Source organism: Grus americana, chromosome 2, assembly GCF_028858705.1.
Source record: "Grus americana isolate bGruAme1 chromosome 2, bGruAme1.mat, whole genome shotgun sequence".
Classification (NCBI taxonomy): Eukaryota; Metazoa; Chordata; class Aves; order Gruiformes; family Gruidae; genus Grus; species Grus americana.
In genome coordinates, this window is record NC_072853.1 from 134,434,168 (window position 1) to 134,460,994 (window position 26,827).

At 43.5% G+C, this 26,827-nt stretch overlaps 2 protein-coding genes across 3 annotated transcripts in view; one reads left to right on the top strand and one right to left on the bottom strand.

The window, feature by feature from the left end:
* Positions 1-1,524: 1,524 nt before the first annotated feature.
* CDCA7L (cell division cycle associated 7 like) lies at positions 1,525-22,162 on the top strand. Of its 2 annotated transcripts, none has more exons than XM_054817094.1 (10): positions 1,525-1,650; positions 8,521-8,667; positions 12,672-12,803; positions 13,256-13,615; positions 15,513-15,587; positions 17,072-17,257; positions 18,687-18,821; positions 19,695-19,844; positions 20,971-21,107; positions 21,440-22,162. In XM_054817094.1, exons 1-10 carry the CDS (start codon positions 1,540-1,542, stop codon positions 21,468-21,470), a joined length of 1,464 nt encoding a protein of 487 aa, XP_054673069.1. In that variant the 5' UTR covers positions 1,525-1,539; the 3' UTR covers positions 21,471-22,162. The 2 variants fall into 2 exon arrangements, with proteins under 2 accessions (XP_054673069.1, XP_054673070.1); XM_054817095.1 differs by having other exon boundaries at positions 18,690-18,821.
* Positions 22,163-24,665: 2,503 nt separating this feature from the next.
* DNAH11 (dynein axonemal heavy chain 11) overlaps positions 24,666-26,827 on the bottom strand; it is a 150,199-nt gene continuing 148,037 nt past the window's right edge. Inside the window, 2 exon segments of the mRNA XM_054815055.1 lie at positions 24,666-25,012; positions 26,280-26,392. Coding sequence (XP_054671030.1) covers positions 26,384-26,392 — 9 coding nt within the window. The 3' untranslated portion in view covers positions 24,666-25,012; positions 26,280-26,383.

Sequence of the window (26,827 nt, forward strand, 5' to 3'; positions counted from 1 at the left end):
CAAGTGAAGATTCAGTGTCAGTGGGACGAGGGGAAGCTGTGCATGGACCTCCACCCCATCAGCCTTCTTCGGGAGCATGTCTCTGCTCAAAGGGCTGCTTTTCTCACTGAAGTACTGAGTAATCATAAGATAAAGTGACTAATCTAGTACCACCCCCCTTAAATAAAGGGACACATGTAATGTTGTATGGTTTTAATAAAAAATAAAATTCTTAATTGAGGAATACAGGTTTTTCAGAGTAAAATAGAAAAATAGCTTCCATATCTTTGTGTTCATTTTTCTTTCTGCTAGCTGAAGAGTGGAAGAATATATTAACATAGGACATTTCTTGAAGGAAAAATGCTTTAAAATGGATATATACCCATTTTTCTCCAATTTGCTTTCTCTAATTTCATTTACTTTCCACCATTTGTGATATTTTGAAATTTGAACTCTTGACTTCAGTTGAAAGAAAACTGAATCATAGAATCATAGAATCTTTAAGGTTGGAAAAGACCTCTAAGATCATCAAGTCCAACTGCCAACCCAACACCACCATGTGTACCAAACCATGTGCCGAAGTACTATGTCTACACGTTTTTGAACACCTCCAGGGATGGTAGCTCCACCACCTCTCTGGTCAGCCTGTTCCAATGCCTGACCACTCTTTCGGTGAAGAAATGTTTCCTAATATCCAATCTAAGCCTCCCCTGGCACAACTTGAGGCCATTTCCTCTTGTCCTATCGCTTGTTACTTGGGGGAAGAGACCAACACCCACCTGGCTACAACCTCTTTTCAGGTAGGTGTAGAGAGCGATAAGGTCTCCCCTCAGCCTCCTTTTCTCCAGACTAAACAATCCCAGTTCCCTCAGCCACTCATCAGACTTGTGCTCCAGACCCTTCACCAGCTTTGTTGCCCTTCTCTGGACACGCTCCAGCACCTCAATGTCTTTCTGGTAGTGAGGGGCCCAAAACTGAACACAGAACTCGAGGTGTGGCCTCACTAGAGCAGAGTACAGGGGGACCATCACTTCCCTAGTCCTGCTGGCCACACTATTCCTCTGCTTCCCATCGCGTTCACCTTAAGATTTCACTTGCACAGTAAGTTAAGGGCACTTAACTTGGGAAGCTGGGGAATGCTCACACAAAGCATTTAAAGCTACATCATCCCCATCCCCCCCCCTTTTTTTTTTTAAGAGTCTTTCAAAGGCTTACACTTCACACATGTACCGCAGAAGCAAACATTTAAAATTATTTGGAGGATGAGAGCTTTTTCCCCAGGCAAGACCGTTCCTTTCAGTTGCTGCCGTGCGTAGGGAAGAACCGAAGCTGCTGGGTGCCAAGGGGGGGAAGCACTCACTTCACCCACCCGACCCAGAGGACCAGGAGCTCCGCAGCAGTACCCGGACTGCTATTACCCATCCCCAGCCAGGCCACACGGGGTGCCCCGTCCCCATCCCGTCGTTCCCGCCGCCGCTGGCGGCTCCACCCCGCCACCGCCCCCCGCTCCTCCTCCCTCCTCCTCCTCCTCCCGCTGCAGGGCGGGCGGCTCGTCGCGCCATGGTGCGGCGCGGGTGGCGGCGGCGGCGGCGGCGGGGGGCGGCGGCAGCAGCGGCGGCAGCAGCAGCAGCAGCCGCGGCGGCGGCGGGCTCGGCGGCGAACAGCGGCAAGGTGAGGCGGCCCGCCGTCTGCGCGGAGCGGGCGGGCAAAGCCGGCCTACGGGGGGAAAGGCGCCGGCCCGGTTGCTTTCCGCTTCCCGGCGGCCTTTGTCCGCTCCCCGCGGCGGCGCGGGGGTCGGAAGAGCTGCCCGCCGCTGTCGGCGGCGCCGATCCCGGCGCCGCCGACAGCGGCGGGCAGCTCTTCCGACCCCCGCGCCGCCGTCGCCGCGGTCCCAGCCCGGTACACACGGTCCCGGCGAGCGCGGCGGCCCGCGGTCCCGCCGGGCGCCCTCCACGTGGCGCGGCGGCTCCGGGGTTGCAAAAGCGCCGGGGAGAGAGGGTGGAAACCGCCTTTAAGGCTTCGGCATCGGCGTGGGGAAACTCCAGCGGTGCTGGGTCCTGCAACGTCCCTAATAAAGGCTGATGGGCTGCGCTTAGCTTATTGGGGAGGAGCTTTGTTAATTAATTAGTCTCTGTAAGCTTGAGGATGTCACTTTTGAAATAGCTGATTTTTTAAATTTTTTTTTTTTTTTAATTCTGTCCTCTTTTTTTGTGGAAATGCCGCCATGCCACAAACACGTATTTGAGTTGCGTGAATACATGTGAGTATTGCTGAGGCTGGAGGCTTAGGGACAAACGCAGGCGTGCTTTGATCGGTGCACCCGACTCCGGTCTGGTCCAAGCTGGGCATTTGCTTGGATGCATCAGGCTGCTTGTGCGGTTCCAAGTCTGGAGAGGTGTTATGGTGGGTCTCCGGGGTGGTGGGAGGGAGGAGAAAGTCAGCATCTCGATCAGCTCTTGCTGATGGAAGGTTAGGGCTTTACATGGGTTTCTGTGGAACAGGAGGGTTGTAGAAACACTGAAACATTTGTTAGGACATCTGTCCTCTCAGGGACTTCGTCCTGTATGGCCTCAGGCTCTCCATCAGCTGAGTGGAAATAAGGGCACTGTAAAACAGTTTGGGAGAAACCTGATTGACATGGCACAACGGAAGTGAATGGCACTTACTTCTCACCTGTGGTGCTTTAAGGAGAGGCCTCTCGTACTATCTGCTGCGCACCTTTCTACTGCACAGCTAAATGACTGTACATCATGTTTCTTTTAAGGCCCAGCAAAGGGAGAAGGACGCGCTCTCTTTCTCAGTGCTCTCCTGTTTCTCGTGGGAGCTTGTTTTTTGGCTGAGCAAGGCCTTCTGCTGGCTCTCGCTCCTCCTCGTGGCACGCTGGTGAGCAGTGGGTTTGGTCCTGGCTGGGCCAGGAGGACATGGTGGTGGAGGTTTCCTCGTCTCTGAAGTCATGGGTCATCTGCTGACATGCCCCCATTGAAAGCAATTGCCAAGGAAGTCAGCAGTACAAAGTTATCTTGAATTGCAAGACCTGCAGTTCCATTTCCCAGCCCAGGGTCTAATTTAAAAGGTCCTTGCACAGCAGTTTCAGTACACGGAGCTTGTTGAAGGGGTGCTGGCTGACAGAGCTTTAGCACCCAAAAAACCTGGACGCTGACAGTCCAGACGTGAAGAGCAGATGCATCGTGTGCCTGTGGCGTTGTACAAAAGTGTTTTGCTTGGAACGCCAGGGCTCGGAAAGCAATTAGACACCACCACAGATGAAAGGGATGCTTTTGAATTATGCAGGATTAATTCAGAAATAGCTCTTACTACTGTTTGGATCAGCGAGAGATTAGATATTACAAAAGAAGAGATAGTAGCAGTTGACAGAGTGTTTGGACTGCGTTCATATGCCGACACGCTGGTATTCATGTTATTATCAGCGTCTCTGAAAAGTAGGGGATGGTTTCCAGGTAGATGTTGCCTGTGGAAGGTAACATTTTAAATGACTCGCCACGTGATTATTATAGTTGGGCATACTTTTAGGATAAAGTAGCTTGATGGGTTTTAGCTTATTGAATTATCAGTTTAAATAAAACAATGTAGACGCTATACTCTGCTGTTCTGAAAATAGCTGAATTTACTAAAATTTCAGGGAGTACTTGGGTTTAGCAGTAGGTCGACTGGGGTGAAAATTACCATAACTTTTCGTGGGGGGCAGGGGGAACCACCCTGCAAGTCCCAGGAGTTGTTGCTGTGACAGTTTTACAGGCTCAGGCATCATCCATCTTCACCTTTGGTGGAATCAAAGTATCCCTGTGAAGATCATAAAGCTGTGTGATGACTGCTCATTTTATCACTTGTTCCTCATTTTATCACTTGCCTTTCACCCTGCTGCCACTTGTGCCACGAATATATTTCACTGCCCAGAAGGTTTCAGGTTTTTGTGCTCTGACGCTGTTGAGAAATTGCCAGAATCATTTGGGATCTTCCTTGTCTTCCTAGATTTTTTTTGAGGGGAAGGTTGTTGCTCTTGGGTCTCAGGCTGGTTGGACGATGTTGACAGTCCTGTTGACCATGTGTCTAGTTGTGTGATCCTTCCACGCTGTAATGTGTAACTTTGCCTCTCTCTGCCTGCCATGTCTTTTACACGATTGTATGATGTTTAAAATTAAGCTTTCATACAATGCTGTTCGCCATTATGATTCCAGTGGAAGGACCAGGATCTCAACTTCTAAATAGTTTGGGGTTTTTGGTTTGGCACCTATCAGCATTCTGACTGGGGCCCTTTATTCTTGTAGCGCTGCCCATAATTGTCAGCCTTGGCCTGCTTCCCTGTTTGGTTGTTATTTCGGGGCTGTGAGCCAAATCCAGTGCCTGTAACCCGTGGGTGGCATGCCTTGGGCTTGCCGGCGTACTAAGCCCGGGAGAAGCCAAAAGGTTTTCCAGCGTGCATTGAAGGTGTGATTTTTGCACCAGTTTGGTTTGTGTGAATATGCATTTGAGATTAAACTGGGATTATTTCTGTTTGACTGACATGCATAAGGAGCAAGTGGGAGCATTACTGAAATTACGTGTCCTCTGCTTCAAATAGGAATGTCCATACATTGGGTAAACTTGAATGCGGGGGAAACAGCCCAACCGATTGTTTTTTTATTTTTCATGGTAGGAGCAAAAATAGAGAATTACACCTATCCTTGCTTTCTCACACAGCATGTTCTTCTGCTCCATCATTGTCAGAGAAGAATGTGCTAGTGTGACAACTGACAATGGAAATGATATGTACAAATACCTGTTAAAAAATTAAGTATGGTTGACAATGGCATAGAAATAACTCTGATGCTTCCCACTGAAGCTGCAGGTATGTGTGCATGCAAGCATTCTGTCCTCGCAGCCTGCCATGGCGCTGCCTTACAGAAGGGCACGTTGCATCTGTTTTGGCTTTGGTATCAGGAAACTTGCTTTTTCACTTAAGACATGAGAAGTCTTCTGTTGACGTAGAAAGTAAAACATCTCACACCAGGCTTTTTTTTTTTTCTCCTTGCCTAACATGGCAGGTAGAATTGATGGGGAAGGCACTTGGAAAAATGTTGTTTTGACCGATGGGGACCTCAGGCGTGTTACTTTTCCTAATGCATGTGGTGAGTGCGGGAGCATCGCCGAAACAGGTCTGACATCCCTCCTGGCCTCGTTTTCTGTCTCCATCACCCTTGGCCCTCAGTGACGGGTCTGCCAGCCCCTACAGACATGCAGGAGCTGCCTGCTCCCAGTTCTGCAGGAACGGTACCTCTCCTCCGCACAGCCCAACGACAAACCCTGTGCGTTCCTGGGTGTGCTGGCAGTGTTCTGTCAAATTTCTAGAAGGGGAAACTGAGGGATGGGGATGTCTTGAACTTTGATCTTTTGTTGAAAAAACATGGTTAGGGTTGGTTATTCTGTAATTGTTGGATTGTGTGCTGTTTTTAGCAGGGAATATTTTCTGCTGCTTTTGAAAAGTACCTTGTGGGTGTTTAAAACAAGTGCATTTTCTGTGCAAAAATAACTGAGCTCAGCAGGTATAAAATGTCCTACTAGAGACTTTGACTTTTTCAGCAGCTGTGAATTATTTCCAGCTTTTACTAGATTTTCAGTATTTTGTCTTTTAAAAATACCAATTACAAAAAACTGTATTTCTCACATCTCTGCGGCATTTCAGCAGACCACTGTGTCTGAACCTGTGGTCTGTTCATGTTGAAATATTTTCCCTGAGCAAGCTGAAAATATTCATCACCTCTCTGCCTTCTTGCCTTTATTAGGGATTTAGTAGCAAAAAGATCCTCTTTTGAAGTGCCTGTATCTTTCAAGTGCTTAGAATAGATTAATATTTTTATATTTGTGTTTAGGTAAACACTTATTTTCTTTCTTGGTATATGCTACTTTGTTGACAAAGTTAAAATGCTAGGCTCTGATGCTGATTATAAATCAGTTTCTGAATGTATTTTAATTGCAAGTTAACAATGAAAATGTCTGTGGCTTCCAGGACTACACACCAAGTAACGGAGAACCAGCCCATCGTGGCAGAGGTGTTTGGTGCAAGCTCATCTAATGTCTGGCCTCTGATGGCAGTGGACTTCTGGTGGGAATAAACTTGACTTGTGATATCAGGTGTAGAAATACTGAAATTCAGGTGTAGAAAAACCAGCAGTGAGGAAGCTTGGTCATGAGGGTGCTCTTTTTAAACTCCTGGAGTAGGTCTGCTTTATATTTGTTTGGTGTTCTCTGTTATTAACCTAAGTCCTTTCGGTGAAATGGGGACTCATCAATGACTGAATGGGATTCTTTGTAGTTGGGCTGTGGGGAGCAAGTCAACAAACTAAAAATCTTGGAAGTTCTGCAGTAAGTTACTTAAATCAGTACCTTAGTGTTTGGGAATGCATGAAGATCAAAAAAAGGTCTTCTACTGGGTAAGTACTTTTTTTTCTCACCCCCCCCCATTCAAAATCAGTAATTACACCCCCGTAACGGCTCCTCTGGCGCAGATGCAGAAGTAACAGACGAAGAAGAAGAAATTAGTTAGGCATACAGTAATCACAGCAGTGGCTAACTCGGCTGTACAATAGCACAAGAGCTAATGCAGCAGCTCCTGGAAGCAATTTATTCATAACAACGAGGCTCACAGCTCCTTGTATGTTTTTCCATTAAAATGCATAATGCTTCATTTTTAACGCTGCTTTGTACTGAGCGAATTCCATCACAGCAACAGAGCCGGATTCTGGCTGTTGGTTGTAAGAGATGTGGGGGTCAGGGAATAAAAAAGTGGAATTTTGTCAGCAATGGTTTTTTTTGGAGAATGAGACTTCTTTGAGCCATTTGCCTTGGCACAAATAAAAAAAAAAATCATCATACAGGGCCGTGTACGAGCACTCTTGATTGTCTATGACAGTGGGCCAGGGCAGGCTGCTCTTGGTTCTGGAGTTCATCTCAGGGATGTTCTCTTGAACATTCAGAGTTGGAGACCATCTCCTTCGGACAAGGAACTGGCCTCTCTCAGGCAGCTCTTGATCTCATGTTTCTGAGAGTTAAGGAGCGCAGTGGGAAATCCGCGTGCAGCTTTAGCATACGGCAAACGGCAGAGGCTTGTGCGCACAACGTGTACACGTGGCCCTGGGGATGTAGAAGATAAATGTCCACATGCTGGTGAGTGATTTAATCATAGAATCATAGAATGGTTTGGGTTGGAAGGGACCTTAAAGATCATCTAGTTCAAACCCCCCTGCCATGGGCAGGGACACCCTCCACTAGACCAGGTTGCCCAAAGCCCCATCCAACCTGGCCTTGAACACTTCCAGGGAAGGGGCCTCCACAACCTCTCTGGGCAACCTGTTCCAGTGCCTCATCACCCTCACAGTAAAGAATTTCTTTCTAACATCTAATCTAAATTGACCCTCCTTCAGCTTGAACCCATTACCCCTTGTCCTGTCACTACACTCCCTCATAAACAGTCCCTCACCATCTTTCCTGTAGGCCCCTTCAGGTACTGGAAGGCCGCAATTAGATCTTGAATACTGTTCAATTAGATTTGAACACTGTTCTCCCTGAGCATTTCTGCAAATGGCAGAATGGCTTTGCAAATGATTCTGGGATGTGTAAAAACATGTTCTGAAACATGGCAAAATGCCTTCTACCTCGGTTTTTAAGGCTGGATCTGTTCATCCTGTCCTTCCGTACACCAAATCCTAAAGCAGCCTAGGTGGGAGCTGTCTGAAGGCTTCCTTACCGGTCTGTTACGTGGAGGGGCTTATCCGAAGTGCTTGGTGAAGTATGTGGCCAGGAGGAATGGTTACCTCCGGTGGTACGAGTCTCCTTCCATGCTGGGACTGGGCTTCTTGAACTCTGAAGTTGTGACCTTGGTCACCTTAGAAGGTGCCACTGCGTGCCGTTGGCAGTGCTTCCTCCTGGCAGGCTACATTGTGGGCTTCTAGCAAACGAGAAATGTTCTCGGTGAAAATGGGTTTTCACTTTCTTACCGAGTGTCACAGTAAAAGCTCTGCAGCAATACTGGTGACAGAGAATGAGTTGCATTGGTTTTATTTCTGGACCTAGCGAAGCGTCTACTAAAATATGTAACGGTACTGTTATAGGTAATGGTAAGGATTCTTTGTGTTTATGTAGCATTGCGTTATATTTGAAGATGTGTTACCTCTGAGCCATCGTTGTCTGTAAGAGGAGGAGTGATGGTGGGTTTCACCATGGATAAAAGGTGCCCTGAGCACGTGTTTGCAAAGATGCGTGCACATACTTTCTACGTCTGAGAAATACTGTTGTGTGGAGTTAAACACCCTGCGTATCGCATCTCCTTCCTAACCCCAAATCTGGAGTCTGTATGCAGGGATTACAACCGTCTGTACAGAATTTCCCGGAGTTTAGCGAAATGAGGTACAGTTTACGCATAGCATGTTTTGTGATACAGATTTGTACTTGCATAGGAGTATAAAAATAAGTTGTACTGTTGCCAATTTTAATTTTCGTATTAAGTTGGTTTATCTGACTCGTATCTTCTGTCTCGTTTTGAATCAGAAACAGATACCCAAGGAAGTGGCTGATGTTTTTAATGCCCCCAGTGACAATGAAGATTTTCCTGGGTTCCAGGATGATGCTTCCAGACAGAGGTTGTTGTCAAAGGACAGCAATGCTATTTTTGATTCCCCGGAGTCAGGAAAAAAGGTAGGAATGGATTGCCGTGGCCCAGTTATGCTATTTCAGTACATTAGTGCTCTGAGCTTGTGCCAAGGCTGCGTGCGAGCCATAACTCGCAGCGAACCCCATAATCTGCAGTCCTCATATTAAAAATAAATGTAAACAAACTTGCTGTCCTTTCTAGATTCTGGTGATTGCTTTTAAAAAGTCTTCCATAATATAAGGAAAATGGTTTTCATTAGAAGGTGAGTTTTAAGTGAAGTAAGTAAGTGAAGCAAACAGGAGAGAGAGAATTAGCATCTTGGGCTGGTGTGCTCTGGATACATAAGACAGTGGAAATGCATGGTAATAGATGGGGTTTGTCAGTGTGCAGACTTCAAGGTATTTCTTCCAGAAATTTGTATCAGTGCTGTTTCTGCACTAATTTGTATTAGTGCTTTTTCTGCACTAAAACTGCTGGTTTAGTGGTGGTGACGCACAGAAACCATCAGCTCCTGCTTCGATTGTGACATTTGCTGGTTCTCTGCTCTCTTAATGGTGAAGTAGCTTGGGTCGGCAGAATGATTTGATGTTTTTCACTCTCTGACTTTGTAGCTGGAAGTACCAGCTGAATTCACAAGAAAGGAAGAGAACTGGTGTGTGGTCTTGGCGGCCAGAAAATTTAGGTTTTAGTCTTTTAGAAGCTTGTAATTACATACTTGAATGATAGGGGCTAATGTGCTAAAAGATACGCTTGTCAGCTGTGCTCTCAAAAGAGTCCTTCTGTTACATTAATAATTTTTCTTTTTTCTTTTTTTTAATTTTCTTTTTTCTAATTTTTCTTTTTTCTTTTGCTTTTATTTTTGTCTTTTTTTCTTTCCTTTTTCTTTTTCTTTTTTTTTTCTTTTTTCTTTTTTCTTTCTTTTCCATCAGGTCAGTACCTCGTTAAGAGTTGCTGAAGACAAGGAATATGGCTAGTGTTAGCAAAGGGAACAGACAGAATGAGGCTTGGACAAGTATGTGCTATTTCTGAGCCTTCGTAGGTGAGGTGAGAGGCTTGTACAAAGTGTAGAAGCTCTTTGGGAGTAGAGCCTCAAGTCTCTCTGGAGGAAGACGATGGCTTAAAAGTAATGAAATATACTTGGCTCTGAATTGTTTTGTTATTGTGTTGTTAGACAGCGGTACGGGTAACTTCAGAAAACCAGGAGGTAGCTTGCTCTTTTATCTGTGGCTTTGTGTGGAGTGTGAAGAAGGATCAACGAGGAGAGTTGGTGGTGATGGTGGTGGAGGGAGCCCGAGGTTCTGCCTCTGCTGCCTGCTCGGGGACTGCAGGCACCGTACTTCACTTCTCTCTGCCTTGGTTTCCCAACTTGTGAGGTAGAGATTATGATAATGATCTTTGCTGCAAAACATTTTAAAATCCCCTGATGAAAAATGCTGTGGAAGAGCTAGGTACTGTTAGTTTAACATGCGCTACTAGGAATCCCAGTGAGACTTGTTCGAAATTTACAGCTGTCACTGCAGCCTTCCTCATCATTCCTATGTTTCCCTTGAGCTGAAAACTATTTTAAATCTCCATCAGTATTGAGTTTAACTCCTTTACCACTAAATGGTACAATAAACCCATGGTTTTTTTTATCCTGAGTTCCATCCATTTATGATGTCAACCACCACTGTCACTGAGACCATAGGTACTTGTGCAGGAAACGAAAAGGTTTTGGTGGGACATTGTTGGGAGAGGAGGCAAGGCAGCTGCCCTGCCAGGGTGGTGAATAGGATGTTAGTGCATCAAGTGTTCCCTTGGATGCCGATGCGCAAACACATGAACAAGTAGTGACCTTGGGGCTTTCTGCAATCGTGCTTCCATAATCTCTGCGCTTTTGCTGAGTTTCAGCTGTTTCTCCTGTAGGTATCCCTGATAGGCATTTTACCCCGTGTAGACCATTCTTCATAGGTGTAACAGCATAGCTCTAGGTGTGTTGTTTTTAGTCACTTTAGCTAACAAACAGCTTATTCTCCCCGCCCCCCCAACCTTCATTGTGGAATTTAGTGAAAACACAGAATGCATAAAAACTTCAGTTTCCCTCCAAGAAATGCAATTTAACTTTAAAGTAACTTCCCTATTGTGTTTGTTCCTTTCTCAAGCAGCTGCACTGCAGCTATCAACAAAAGAATAAAGTAATTTTGCTCAGAGAAAACTCATTCCAATTACCCATAATAATTTGTAGGAGATGTTTAAGTGTAAAGAAACAGCATATGCAGTAGCTCCCCCCTCCCATTCCCCTCTAAGTTTTTCCACTCATCTATTGTATCTATTTTTCACCAGATATTATCTTAACCTAAAGAAGTGTGTAATTAAAGTCAGGGAAGGGAGGGAATTGAAAGGAAGAATAAAGATATTTAGCAAGTGCATCGTATGAAAGGTCATTTTTGTATCTTGCGTGGGAGGGAGAAATAGCAGAGGAAAATTGGGGAAACGAACTGAAGTGAATGTTGCTGACTTTCAAGATGCAGGTGTGTTGTGACCATGGATTATGTTCCCACCGTGAATGAGTTATGAACCCACCTGGGGTGCATTCAGAATAATGTGGCCAGCAGGTCCAGGGAGGTTATCCTCCCCCTCTACTCTCCCCTGGTGAGGCCACATCTGGAATACTGTGTCCCATTCTGGGCTCCCCAGTTCAAGACAGACAGGGAACTACTGGAGAGAGTCCAGCGGAGGGCTACAAGGATGATGAGGGGACTGGAGCATCTCTCATATGAGGAAAGGCTGGGAGAGCTGGGGCTGTTTAGCCTGGAGAAGAGAAGACTGAGAGGGGATCTCATTAATGCTTATAAATATCTAAAAGGAGGATGCCAACAGGATGGGGCCAGACTCTTCTCAGTGGTCCCCAGTGACAGGACAAGGGGCAATGGGCACAAACTGGAACACAGGAAGTTCCATCTGAACGTGAGGAAAAACTTCTTCACTCTGAGGGTGACCGAGCACTGGGATGGGCTGCCCAGAGAGGTTGTGGAGTCTCCTTCTCTGGAGATATTCAAAACTCGCCTGGACACGATCCTGTGCAACCTGCTCGAGGTGATCCAGCTCTAGCAGGGGGGTTGGACTAGATGATCTCCAGAGGTCCCGTCCAACTCCTACCAATCTGTGAATCTGTGAGTCTTTCAGGAGACTAACAGGGACAAATTGACAGATGGTCTTCTACTAATTCTGATTAGAAGTATGGAAATATATTTCTGATTTAGTAAATGCATTGTGTTTAATTGGTACGTAATGTGCATATCATGAAGAGTGTTTTAATGAGATCTTAGTTTATTTTTCGCGGGCTTTTTACTTCCTAGTCTGCAAACAGAAATTTGGGATCTGTGTATCCTAGAACACAAAATGTTTGAATGATAAACTGCACCACTAAAACAGAGAGAGCTAAGCAGTTGGAAGGCAAAGGGATGTTAGTCGGCCTTTTCAAAGCTCTGGGCAAGTTTTGTGTTGGTATCTGTCACTTCAGTGATGGTGTTACAGTGTGAGAAGAAGCAGACTCCATCTCCAGGAGCTGTGAGTACTGCTGCAGCAAGCCCAGGGCAGAGCGGTGTTTCCACTGCTAAATGAAAAAAGGAGGGCTCTTTCTTACTGTGCTTGTGGTTTGGTTTTGGTCTTCAGTACAGAGCCATTTAAGGCCTGCTTTTTTACACACAGAAGAAACATACACAGCAACATGATAACTTACTAATAAGGAAACTGATGGTTTATTTTTGTTGGGTAGCAGTGAAAGAGAGGAGGAGGAAGAGGTTAAGAAGAAAGTTTCCCCTGCAAGAAGCAGCTCAGTTGAAGTTCTGCGCTCAAAATGAGGAAAATAAATCCTGCTAAGTTAAAATAACTTGATGCTGAAAGTCTGACTGTCTGCTTTTTTCTTTTGTCAGGCTCTCTGCAAAGTGCTTTCACATTATATACCATCTAGTTGGTACCTGCTTCAACCTCAGAACCTGTTTATTGTGAGTGTGTGACTACTCTGAATCTGACTGTCTCTCACAGCTACTGACCGGTATTTTTACAGGGGGTTCGATTTCAGTCCAGATACCTCACTGAAGAACTGCAGAAGATTTTCACTGAAGACACTGACTCTGAAACGGAAGTGTTTGAAGGCTTCACTTCAAGCGAGGTGGATGTGAACAAGAAAGGAGTTCTGGTAAAGGCATGAATGTATATGTTGACTTCTTTTTTTTCTGTCTTTTCTGTGTAAACCTCATGTTCTAGTAGGAGTGTTTCTGATACACCATGACATTCTTTCTTTATGCTGAAGAACAATATGTGTTATCTTAAAAGAGAAAAAAAGCTTTATTTAATGTAACATCACATATTAGAAATGAGAACAAGTTCCCCTGCTTGTAGACTGGCTGCTGGACAAGATTGTTCCTCTGAAGACAGCCATGTCTGTATCCTGGACAATATTAATATGTGGATTTTGTGTTCATCTTGGGAGAAGTTGTGTTCTGTGAACTTTTAAAATGTTTGTTGATTTAGATGAATTTATGACAGTACCTTCAAGTGGTGAGACTGCTGCCTAGAATTAGTGATTTAAAAATTACCTTTCTCACGTCATGGCCAATAATGTAACGTGGGATTCTTCCATTCCTCTAGGCAGTGGAGTCGGACTTGAGTGATGAAGAACGTGATAATTTATTGGGTAGTGAGGAAGAAGAGGAGGAAGAGGCAAAGAAGAAAGCTTCCCCCAAGAGAAGAAGCTTTGGCCTTCGTGTTGCCTTGCAGTTTCCCCCCAAAAAGTTGTCTGAGAAAAAAGTGCCTGAAGAGAATTTTTCTAACGTACCTCTAAAGGACAGTGAATCCCTCACGCCTCTTTCAAAAGAAATAAGCTGCAAGCAATGGGACAAACTAGAGAGCTCTGCTTCAAAGTCTGAAGAAGACATTAAAGAGACACAGGAGGAAAGTTCTAGTGCTCTGCTTAAGAGAGCCATGAATATTAAAGAAAATAAAGCCATGGTAAGACCTATGAGCGGTGCTTTGTTCTCTGACATTTACATCTGAGTACTTAGCTTCAGCACACTTGAATTTTGGGGTCCCTGCTAGTGCTGTGCTGGGACTTTGGGCAAAATCTCATGGTGCTTTGTGTTTGGATTTTTCTACCTGGGAAAACCCTACAGCACCATCAGCACTCAGACAGTTACCCCTAAAATAGCCTCAAGTAGGACTAGCCTGCTCAAGTTTAAAACCAGAGTTGAATGAAATATTTTGTATGTGGATGTGAACAAAGTTACAGATGCCCACGTTGCAGTCTTATTTTCAGAACATGTCAGGAAAACAGCTGGTTCCTTCAGATGGTTTGTGGTGTCATTTGCACAGTAGAGTTTCTGCTTTTCATTTGTGTCTGACAGATCTGCTGCAGTTACTGATTGGAAAGCCAGCTAAAAACTGCTAAGGGTGATAAATGTAATTTTTCAGTTGTGTGGGATGTGATGTTTACAGTTATGCTTTGCTCTATGACTACTGAAACTGTGTATATGTGTGCGTGTAGGTGTGGAAAAGAGAGACACTGATCGTTCCCTAACGCTCTTTCCTCTATTGTCCAAAATGCCACCTGCTCTCTTCAGTTATCATGCTGCCATGCAAATCTGAGTTGATGTTGGGTCCTCAGTGGTTTCTTCAGTTTTACCATATTCCAGAAAAAGTTGCAGCTTCCAAGCAGTCTTGGGGCTCAAGTACACCTCTTGGATGTGTGGGCCTGCCACTCCCACGTAAAAACTTGCTTTAGTTTTGTACCTGAGTTTCTAATGTCTTGTATACTCCCTGCTGTTGTGTTGGTCTTGCTGCTCTTCCACCCTTCTCACCTTCCACTATTCCTTCCAGCTCAACCATTGCAAAATTCATTGGCATCCTAGTTGCGGTACTGTAATGACATTAAATAGCTCTTAATAAATGACACACTGAAGTATTTACCGAGAAACGCTGTATCCAGCTTTTAACCTCATGATTGGTGTGGCGGTCTGAGAGACAGCTAGCAGCCTGCTGTTGCTGGCTTTTCAGAAGATAGCCTCATCCTGGCCTTCCAGAACAGGTCAGTATTTTTTTGGACCTGTCGGACACTGCTTCTGTTGAAATGTACCTCTGGGACATCTCCTATGTGGCGCAACAGGTCGTCCTGCTGAAGTGCTTCTGATACTGCATACGCCACGGTTAGAGGAACCGCCAGTGGGGCTTAGTTGTTTTATGACTTTGCAAATGAGCGTGTACCCACGTTGCTGTGTGTGTCTGCACAAAGCAATGGGTATGCAGCATTACTGGCTGTGCTTTGCAGCATTTGTGAAATCAGCGCTAGCTGTCGTGATTGGAAAAAGGGATGTTCCTAGTCATTGCTACTAAGGACCACTGAAAAATGATGGGCAGTTTCCCTGCTGCAGTGCCACTGCTTAAGGGGGACACTCTGAGTTCCCTTGCAAAAAGCACAGGTGTGTCAGCAGTCATGCAGTAAAATAACCCACGGAGAGCCTCTTACAGCCTTCTGGCCAAGGGCCCCCTGTCTTCCTTTTCTCTCTCCTGTCCTGTGAACTGTGAATTTCACGTTATCGGTCACAGATATTGTAACCATGTTGTAATGCTCTTCTTCAGTGCTGTTTTGACAAGATTTGATTTAATTCTAGCTAATTCTAATTCCCAGTAAGAATTCATGGGAGTTGTGAAGGTAGTACTGCCTGCGGAGTTTTGCTCATTCAGGGATAAATGAACCCCTTTTTATGAGCCCCACTTAAAGCGCCTCCAGAAAGGTTTCACGCACTTCATGTGTTTAGATATAATTTGGAGTGGATGTGAAGAGTGGATGATAGGTGTTGCTTATTTGCAAATTTGCAGTGAGTTTTCAATGCGCCGTCACTGTTGATTTCAGCTTGCCCAGTTGTTGGCAGAACTGAATTCCATACCCGACCTGTTCCCAGTGAAAACACCTGCCTCGACTCCTTCGGTAAGTCTCTGGTACTGGCTAGGGGTGACAGTCGTTTTTACCAGACTTAGAATTCACGTGTTTCCTGATGAAATGCTTTCACGAAGTCTGTTCTAGTTTTCTTTTGTTTTGGTCACTTTATTTGTATAGATTTGTTACTGGTCAATATTTAAGTACCAGAGGTTATGCGAGGAAATGGAATTTTGTAAGATAATTTATAAAGAAATATGGAGACCAAAGTGAGATGCTTATCATTTTTGCCCCAGAAATACAGTTGAGATGCTAGACAAATGTCTGTGTATGTAGGAATAAGGAAGAATAGTTGCTTTCCTGTGGGTTTAGATCCTGTTAACTTCCCTGTTAATTTCCCTCTTGCAGGCTTTTCTTTTAAAATTCACACTTTCCAGTAGAGCTATGCTGACAAAATTCAGCCACTTCAACATGAACCTGGAATGATGTTGTAGTTATTTCAACTGACTTTTCTTGGCTAGAAGCAGAGCAGAACCCCTCTAGGCTCTCTATAGCGAGTAATGTTTTTCCACATATATTATAAACCGAAGAGATTTGAGGAAAAATTGAAGGGCTATGTCTTTGGGAAGCCTGTATGGGAATGCTGGTGTGGTGGTTGTCAGGTGAAAAGGTGAAGCCAAATCATACAGTCTTTGAAAGGCTGGAACCTTGCTAGCTCTAGTTAAATGCTACAGAAACTTAAAGATCCTTTGAATACATATGTAAGCCTGCTACTTTTATTTTGTATCTTCACCTGAGGAAGGGGGAGGGCATCAGGCATATTCTAGTTAACTCTTCCACTTGGTTTTTGACTTCCAGCCGGTCTCCTTGTAATGTGCCATTCACTTCTTTTGAAGGAAATAACTAAAGAGTATGGTAGCAAGCAGACTTGCTTCTTCCTACATCTTGTTTATAGGGTCAGATTTAGTAGCTGCCTTTGTGGTAGGTGTCTATGCAGGACTTCTATGGCATGAATTCAATCATGCAGTAATTTGCAGGTGTGACAATATGAAGAGGATATCTTGTGCCTCCTAGTAATTTCCAGGTCTTAGGAATCTGAAAGGAGGAGAAGCAGCTTATTAATGCCCGTTCAATTTGAAAAATATAAAAAGAGAATAACCTGGAATTTGGATTATTCTTTGAAGGTATATTCAGATAGTGGGAAAATTTAAAACATTTAGCTGCTGAAGAACAGTGAGAACTAGCTTCTACTTTAATATGCCATGCATAAAATTTTGGTATAGTTCTGTGATTTTAATTGCAATAGAATTTGACTGTGAAAGTGTGGTGTTTTACAGGTATAGCATGTGGGGAGAACACTTCTAAATATACTAGAAATTGGTGAAGTTTGGCTTAACAAATAAGGAGTGGGAGAAGAACAAATTAATTCCTAATAGTATAGATCTGGAACAGACATTTTTTGATTTTTTTTTTTTGTGTTTAACACTACAAACATAACTGAAAGGACAGTTACTGGAATCTTCTTCTCTTTCTAGAAACAGAGGAAAATCCCAAGGAGGACATTTTCTGAAGGCCAGATAACACGTCGCATGAACCCAACCAGAAATGCTCGTCCGCCAGAGAAATTTGCCTTGGAAAATTTTGCTGTGTCAGCTGTCAAATTTGCAGAACGCTTCCATAGTTATAGACAACAAAACCTCTTAAAGAAGAGATTCAGTGTGGTATTTGCCAGACTTTGATATCTCCAGCAGTCAGGGATTAGGAAACATTTAAATTGTTGGCCAGCACTTAGAGCAGACATCACATCCTACAGAAAGTTAGTAAGAACCTTTGGTTTGGGATTAGCTACAGAAGAAGTTGTGTTCAGGCCTTCCTGCCTCATCTTTCATCCGTTAACTGGGCTTTATTTGTGACCTGTGTTGTCCAAACATAATAAGGCAGTTTACTTATGGTCTATTAATCGTTCATTATCTGAAAATTACTAGAGCCCACAATGTGGAAGGCCTTCGAGTAGCAAGGCAGTGGGGCTGGTGGAGGTGACAGCAAAGATCCTTCTCTGGAAATAGCACAGGGAAGACAGAGAGGAGTGATACAGCCGAACTGAGAACAAATGAAGGGAATCTGCACCAACAAACTGCCCACATACTGTCTAGCCATTCAAAAGCTGCAGGTTTTGTTCTTCCCCATTTCTTCAAATTCGTTTTTCCCTCCCTTGGCTTATGGTGGTCATTTGCCTTGGTTATATTTACTGCATAGTCTTTATGAAGAAGACTCTTTAAGTTTGTATCTGCACAGGCTGGATCCCAGTCCTGTTTGTAGGAATGAGTGCTCGGCATAGTTGAAGCATTATAGAGGGAACTTGGCTATTAAAAAAGATGGAGTAGCACTGAATGAGAACCTGGGCTGGTAAACGACTATTTTGGAGAGATCAGAGCTGATCTAGGCTGAAGGACAAATTGGATGTTAAGTGTGGGGTAGGCAGAAGGCTAAGGATCACTTGAGACTTGTATGTGAGATTTGAACTCTGAGGGGCATAATGACAATCCATGGATTGGGGTCAAAGAGATTGATATTTGGAAGGGAACAAAAGAGCGCTTAATAGTGAGTACAGGGCTCTCTTCCAGATAACAAACAGGATATAACAGAGGGCTGGGTATGGCAAGACTAACCTAAAACTTCAGTGAAGGTATTTTTGCAGGACATCAAAGATTGTCATTGGAGAAAGCAATTAGAGACCATGCTAGGATATTGAAGCAGCAAAGTATGGGAAAGCAGATGGTTATACTTCCTTATTGTGAAAGAGAAGAAATGGAGTGCGAAGAGTTGCAGTGGAAGTGTGCAGGGAACGCAAAGAAAAAGAAGTAGCAGAAAAACATGTTAGGAATTTGTGGAAATAGAAGTAGCAATGATGGGAAGGAGGAACATATAAAAAGAATAAATAATTAATGGACCAGAGAAAAGATTAGGGAGGAGAGGGAGAGAAAGGCGGTGATGATTTGGAAACTATTCCCTGTTCTTCATGTGGTCCATGAGCCTGTAGTCTGCCCCCTCTACACTGCATACACATGATAAATGAAAGAATTTGTCACCAAGTGTGGTGACAGAGTCTTCATGACACCAAACAAAAGGTGTTGAGATAAATTTGTTTAGCAGGGCAATTGTGGAGTGCGCAAAAGGAGGAGATCATCAAAGTATTCCTCTTACCGTCGAGTAGAAGATATTACTGAGGAGGACTTGGACAACATTGCAATCACTGTTAAAGACAAAATCTATGACAAAGTTCTAGTAAGTGGCTGCTGTTTTCTTTAGTGTGTCCATTTGCTTGAAACTGAAAGTCTCCTAACAGTTCATCTGGTGTTTGCTAAAAGTTATGCTTTCCTGAGGTTCTGAAGAGTGCAGCTTTGCATTATTATATTACACAAGCACAACTTGGAAGCTTTGCGAGGCTTCTGTGGGCTTGCCCATGCTGGTTGATACGCCCCACCAGCTTTTTGCTTCTGCAAATAAGTGCTTTCTTGCCATAGAGTTATTAAGTAAGTGGAATTTGCTGTAGCTATGACTCACCACTGGTAAGAGTTGACATCCCTTTTATCTCTCATTCTCACTTAATATAAATGTTGTGGTGGTTGTACCATTAAATAATAGTGATGCCTGCTGTTCCTTGTACCCCCTGGAAACAACATTTCTGTATGGGTTGGGTAGTTTCCAAAGCTCTTGATGGAAGTCCTCCTCCTTTCCTTCACCAGATTTAGGTATTATTAATTGTCATAAAGATCTAGATGATCAGGTTACTGTATATTTTATGCTTCATTGTATTTGCAGAGGTAAGTCAGAAGGTCATTTTTCTGAACAGTTTTAGCTCTTTCCTAGGTAGAGGACAGAATCACAACTGTGACATGACATTCATGTAGTTTGAGACTCTCAATGCAACTGAGGCTGGGCGCTGTCACTGTAAAATCCCTCACATCTTTCCAGTTAACTTTTACCATAATTTATTATAATAACAGAACTTAGGGTTCTTACTGAGGTTTTCATTGCTGAATTTGACTTTGGTTTGAAGTTCGTTCTTTGCTATCAGCAGATGTATTAGGAAAGTTCGGCAACAAGCATTGAAGATGTCCTTCATACATACTTATTTCTCCTCCTTTCCAACTTTAGGGTAGTAGTTGCCACCAGTGTCGACAAAAGACAATTGATACAAAGACAATCTGTCGCAACCAGGGCTGTGGAGGAGTAAGGGGGCAGTTTTGTGGACCATGTCTTCGAAATCGATATGGGGAAGATGTGAAATCAGCACTGCTTGATCCAGTAAGTATCATTTCTTGGGCTTGAAAAGAAAGTGTAATGAATATGGTTTTGTTAGTAAGCTGTGATGAGTATATGCTCAAGATAATGTGGTGTTCAAAGCTTTCTGCCATGAGAAGATATGTAGTACTGTTACAACTGATGCTGATCTTGTTGGAACTCAAGTGGAAGGTGCTGAACCGGGGTTACAATCCATCCAGCTTCATGCTTTGAAGCTCCACTTGCTTACCAGATAGTGGAGGGAAAGGGTGAGAGCTTTTAAGAAAAGGAATCTGTCCCCTTTCAGAAAGATGCCAAAATGTACCCTTTTTTTAATGCTCGCAGTAACGTGGCATGCAAAGCAGGTTCCTTGTTTTAGATTCTAATTTTTAAATACGAGAAAAAAGGAGAAGGGTACCTGAAAGTTTTAGGGTTGGTTCCCTTTTCTCTGTTGTCCCCCAAGGCACTGAGCAAGGAGAGAGCATAGGCTGCTGCCAGAGAATGAGGCAAGATGGCTGTGCAGACCTCTCAGCAGAATAGCTTGCTCTGTGCTCAGCTTGTTCTGGGACCTCCTCTCCCCCGCCTCTGCTTCAGACATGGGCTTCTGGGTTCTTCTGAAGGGCAGTGAAGAGCTAACAGCTCCAATGTGCTGGCCCAGTGTGGCAATGGCTGCTATACTCTCTGTTCTGTTGCTGAGCAGCTGGGAGATGCCTGGCTTCATGTACGTGCTGGGTAATTCAGTCTTGGGAATCAGGCTGTGCCAGCGGGCAGAGCCAAAGAAACTTGTCATGGTGGATACCCACCTTCTGGGGAGTTCACTATGGTCAGCCTAACATAGGATGAGTTATCATTAGGCATTACAGATGCTGTTAGTGGATTTTAAATTAATATTGAACAAATCAGAGAGCCTGAGTCTTCAGAGTAAGAAGTGTTCAAGCCAACAAGGTAGTACTTAATAATTTCTTTAATCCAGCGGAATTTGGAAGGTGTTAGCAAGGCTGGTTGGCTGGCTGATTCAGGCTTTTGAAACCTTGCCCTGAACAATCACGCAGTAAGGAAGCCATACTCGTCTGTCTGAGCAACAGGAAAGCGAACATAACCTTACTCATGGCTTGCCTTCAACCCCCCTCCCACATTCACCCCCTTGCAGGCCTGGATCTGTCCTCCTTGTCGCGGGGTGTGCAACTGCAGCTACTGCCGCCGGCAGGACGGGCGCTGTGCCACGGGTGTGCTCATCCACTTGGCCAAGTTCTACGGCTACAACAACGTCAAGGAGTACCTGGAAAGGTGAGGACTGTGCCCTGCGGTCATTCCTTTTCAAACTGTTGTAGCCCTTTAAATAATACTTGACTCTTGTGGCCTGGGGCAGATCCTGGACCTATGCAAAAGAAATCTCTTGGACTTGAGATTTCTCCCTAGGCTGAAATCAGCTTCATTAAAGTGAATCATATTGTCTGTGTATACAACTCATTCGCTTAAGAAATTGAAATGCTTTTCCCTATTTTGAAATCAGTATTGATTGATTGGAAATTGTCATCTTCAGAAATGGAAATGGTCTGTTTATGGGGAACCGGAGTTTCCTAAAAAACACTAACACTGTTTTCTCAAATGTCTTCTAGTTTACAAAAACAACTGGTGGATGACAATTGAGAACCCTGAACTCAAGCCGTGCCTGCAACTGGTTGATGTGTTGACAAGTTTTGACTTCAGAAGGTTATAACTGTGTTTTATATAAGATAGAATTGTAGAGTATAGTATATGCATTTCTGTGTTGGGAACTTTTTGATTGATGTGGTCTTATGCAAAAGATCTTGCTGGAAAATGTTTTGGTAGAGAAATCTACGTGCACAGACTTACACCTTAAGTGAAATGGAACTTTCTTGAACCTTGAGTGGTTATTTTTTTAATAGAGCTACACAACCACACGATGGAGAATTTGGTCAATTTGAGCAATATTTTTATTTATATCATTATGTAAGTTTGCAGAAAGGGTGTTTAACAACTAGCTGTCAAGTATACCCCATCTTTAAAACAAACAAACCAAAAAACCCCTTGTGTTCCAACTTGACCATAAAGATTCAGTTTTCCAGCCCTTGCTTTCTGAACCTATTCCTCCACCTTTAGCTTATGGAACTTGTCCCTGCAAAGAAGGGAAGGGTACTTTCATCTGAATGCTATTATATTCCAGCCAAAGCTGATGCAACCTGCCAATGGGAGGATGAATTTATTTTTTTTTTTAATTCCAAAGTGCAATTAATCACTGAAACATGTAAGTAGAAGAGTGTTTTGTAAAAAAATTTAAAAATTTAAACATCATCCCAATAAAGAAAAATAATTTCTCACCAGCAGTTTTTGTGTGATGTACCTGCTGCCTGAACCAACTACCTTACAGCAATCATAACTGGTTAACTGGTTTAAATCACAAAGTTTAGGATTATTTTTTTAAAATCCAGTTCATACTTAGATGTTTTTTCATATGTACAACCAAGCTTTCAAACAACTTTGTTTAAATGCAACATGTTTGTATTGCAATATGATTATGTTAAAATTCTTGTAAGATACGCATTTCATTTTGTGTAGAGAGAATAAAGAAAAATCAAGAGGAGTATTTTTGTAGTCGACTACACCCAGATGCTGATGTTTCCCTTTGCTTTTCTATAGCTGGTGTAATGAAGGAATGCTTGCAGATCAATAAGCGTTACGTAGAGAAACACATGAACACAATACTGATGGATGAGTAAATAACATAAAGCACATAAGTGTTACACTAAGGGTTGTGTTTTTGTGAGGCAAATCTCCTGCTCCAGCTGACTGTGAAAAATATTTATCTCCTTTTGCTTTAACTACAAGGCAGATGGAGAAAGCAGCACATACTACTGAAAGCTTAGTACTAAACTCCCAAAAGTAAAGCCACTCCCGCCAGAACCCATTTACCTGGTTTCTCCTGGCTTTTCACGTTGAAAGTCCAAATGGAAGTTGGCCCTCTGCTTTTGGTTTTATAAACTGGACCTTCATAAACATTCTTATTTTCCCTTGTATCCACTGGAATAGCCCGTACAAAAATGGCTGGCATTGCTGGAGTCAATTCCTTGAGCTGGGCTTCACCTATGGTCCCCAGCTGAATGTCCCTCCTGGTGCTTGCAATAAACGTAGGCACACGATTTACATGGTGTTCTGTAGTGCAAGACCAGAATAATTTGGATTTAAGCAGGTGCTTATTGTTAAATACTTAAAGCTACATTTGAACATGCCGATTTAGCGTAGACTGTGGTTGGCTTGTTGTACATCATCTCTTTGCCTGAATGTGGAGATGAGTACATAGCATCTGCCTGGACTGGACTTCTGGTTTCATCAGCATGTCCTTTTCTCGAGAGCAGGGACTGGAAACTGCTTACAGCTGGGACTTCGAGTATGCCTGTGACTGAGTGTGCCTGTCAAAGTGCTCAGATTTTCTCCTAATTCTCCACTAGTTTCATAGTCAAGTATTCCAAAGGCTGGAGAACTACAATGGAGTATTTAGCGTCTGTTTGTATAGTGAGATATCAAACAGGTAATTCAGATTCAAACAGGTAAGACAGATGAGGTGTGTGCTGCTGAAGGACCGTGCGCTTTCTGAAAGCTGCTGGATGTGTTAAGTTTTTTGTGTTGTTCTAACATAAACCAGCATCCAAAAATGTTGCAGATGCTTGTGCCTTTTAAGAGTGTTTATGTAGCAACAGAAAAGTTTGTATTTGCAAATAGCAACACAAACATGGAAACACAGCAACCGCAGCTCACAAGGTTCCTTGATACCTTCCTCATGTCCAGAGGAGGAATGAACAGTATTGCCCTTTGAGTGACATGTTTAAAAAAAAAAAAAACCTCTGAAAAATTAAGGCTACCTTTTCAAAAAACAACAGTCAAATGCCATGCTTGTCATTGCTCCAGTCCTTCACCCTGACTTTCCCCTTGGAGCTTACCTGTTGTAGTAGCAACTCCCTTCCAAAAGTGTTGCTTTCCTTTTACTATATTCAAATGCAAAGAAGAGTACGAGTAATGGTGATGTTTCTTTAATTGCCTGTTGGAGTCATTCACCTTTCCTCTAATTAGCTGTAACTTAGTTGACAGCCTTTCTAAGTTAAAACTACAATCTCATTTTGACTGCCGGCCTTAATTGTCATTCCTAAACTAGATGCTTCAATCTCAGGAAAACACAATTCCAAAAGAGCAAGGTACAATGTTTATCCTCTAAAAGTTGTTAAAAGAGGGGTTGCAGCTCAACAGATGAACACGCTTTCCATTCAGGGACAGCCTACAATCATATTACAGCTACTGCAGTAAGTGGCTGCTTGGAAACCCAGATGAAAAATCTTCTCATGTCATACTTACACATCACCCACTTAGGTGTGTCATTATACCTCATACTGCTACAGGGGTTCTGTATTTCCTTGCTTCTCGGTATGTCTCCCCAATGGCCTGTAAGTATTATGGCCTAGCAAATGAAAAATTCAGGGTTGTTTAGATCTGTTTATTTAGAACCAACAACTTTCTGCCAAGGTGGAGGAAAAACCAAGAGAAATATGATTTTGAAAATAGCTTTTTGGGGGAGCGGGGGGGGGAGGAGTGGTGTTTAAACTGCAACTGTGTAGATGGCTTGATCCAAGGTACTGACATCTGGTGACTACTAAGCCTCTTCTGCACCTCTTAAGAGCTGCAGAAAATTTCTAGGTGATCAGTTATCAGGGTGAAATTTAAAGTCTCTGGAATAGTTTAAGTTTCCGAACCTCAACTAGATTAGAGCTGCTGCTTTACTACAATGCAGACCTTGTTCAGACTCAGTTAACAGTTACTTAAATGCATGAAGTATGTAGTCAGTGATTAGGACATCAAGCTGGTATGAAATTTAAAGTCAATGTGGATCAACACCAACAATCCACCACCATTCCTAAACTTCCTTGGTGCTTTTCATAGGATCACAAGAGTTTACTCGAACTCCTGATGGAACTTATCTACCTAATGAAGGAAGCTAGGGTCCCTGAACTAGGTTATCGAAATCAAGCAATTTAAGTTTATTTCTTACCTTTGATGACAAGCCCACAGATATAGCCTTGGTGGGTGGCCGTAATCTTCGTTGATCTTTCTGGTCACATCTACAGTCAAGCACACCTTATCCAAAGGCCAGTTGTTCTTGCGTGCCATGCTCTGCATTACAGCTTTAAAAAATGATACTTTCAATAATTCAATATCCAGAGTAATTTTAATGCTGGAACTGTTAACATGCCCCTCTTGGGCCTGTTGTGCACAAGCCTGAGACTGGGGTTTGTTTCAGCTTGGGTTTTTTTTTTTTTTTCCCTTTGATCATTACTTGAAGTAAGGCGAAAAAAGCTGCATGAATGCAATTGTTTGGAAACAAAACATTCTGCACAGTACAGAACAAGCCAGCCCCCTCCCCAGCAGGGCAGCAAGACTGCATCGCTGCCTGCACTCGGAGACATCGCTTCTCCCCAGCTGCGTCCGTGTTCGGAACAAGCCTGTGCTGACATCTATTCTAGCCTGCATGGTCCTTACGTCCCCCAGCCGTCGACAGGAACAAGCGCCCAGAAGAGAAAGCTCAGAGAGAGGCAGTAAAAGGAGTAAAAAAAATACAGTGGAGTGTTTCTGTGCCTGTGGCACAAAATGGGCGCCATTTGGGGACCTGGACATGAGCAGCAGAGAGAGGAGGAGCTGCCTGCCAGCCTTCATGCTGCCGTCCCCTTCTGCTTCCAAGTACAGGGAGAGGTGCTTCAGTGCCTGCGCTGCAAACGCCTCCTGGGCCCCCCACTGCCCATCTTCTCCAGGGAACGATGGCAGCCTGGCCAAAGTGTCCTGTGAGGAGCTCCTGGCCACTTTTCTGCTAGGCTAGTGAAGGATTATCTGAGTGTCATTGGTGGCCATGCAGAATTTGAGATACCCTGTTATTGGGCTGTCATATGGCTTCAGTGTGTTGTGATCATGGCGAGAAGTGAGACATCAATATGCTGCTGAAGATTTTTTTCATCCCCTAGTGGGGCAAAAATGACGCAAAGAGGACTGGCAGACTGGTTTTTTTGTTGTGGGGTTTTTTTTTTTTTTTTCTACTTAGCCTAGTAACTGTGTTAATAATAAGGAATAAACCAGAATGGTACCATGACATATGCACTGAATTGGTTAAATAATAATAGCAGGAAAACTTGCACTCTTAACCTTTTTTAAACTATGAAATTCAGCATTTATTTCCTCAGCTGCTTTATCTTCACATTTCTGAGGAGACTGAAGACGAATTTGGATTGTTCCACCTGCTTTCAGGAGGTGGTTGTTCTGATATTTGGTTGATTTTTATCTTTTTATTTAAACTACTTAACTCTCCAAAGATTATCAGAAACATAAATAACACCAATGGTAAAAAATAAATGTTTGGCAATGAAACAATATGTCTGGTTCTTTACAACCATCACTGCTTACCTGTCAGAAAGGACTGAGGACTGAACAAGCCAGAAAGGCACACCACTGCTGGCAGCACAAGGTCCTGTGTCCAGATCTCAAGTTCTCCATATCGCATGAGAAGATCAGTAACTCTAAAAGAGAAGCAGCAATAGCTTCTGCCTTAAACTGCATTACATTTATTATGCAAAATAAATTACAGACTTAAAGTGGAAGAGTCCCTTTGTTGACAGAGAAGGTACATGGCTGAGGTGGCCAGAAAGTATATGCTTACATAAGCATAAGGTCATGGTTTTAGTGGAATTTGTTCTTTCCCTGACCTAGGTATGTCTGAAATTAATTGCAGAAGGTGATCAGCATAAGACAGGTTGCTGGCAACAGAGAACGTGAGTTTTACACAGTCATGTAAAATTTGTATTCTTGGGGAGAATCCTGAACGTCACCACTGGTCACATTAACACACCTTCAGAAACTGCCAAAAATTGGTAACAACAGTTGGTAGCTGTTTAAATGCAAATTGTCCGATACCATCTCCAGTGGTGCATTTAAACTCCCAGTAGGCCAGAGCA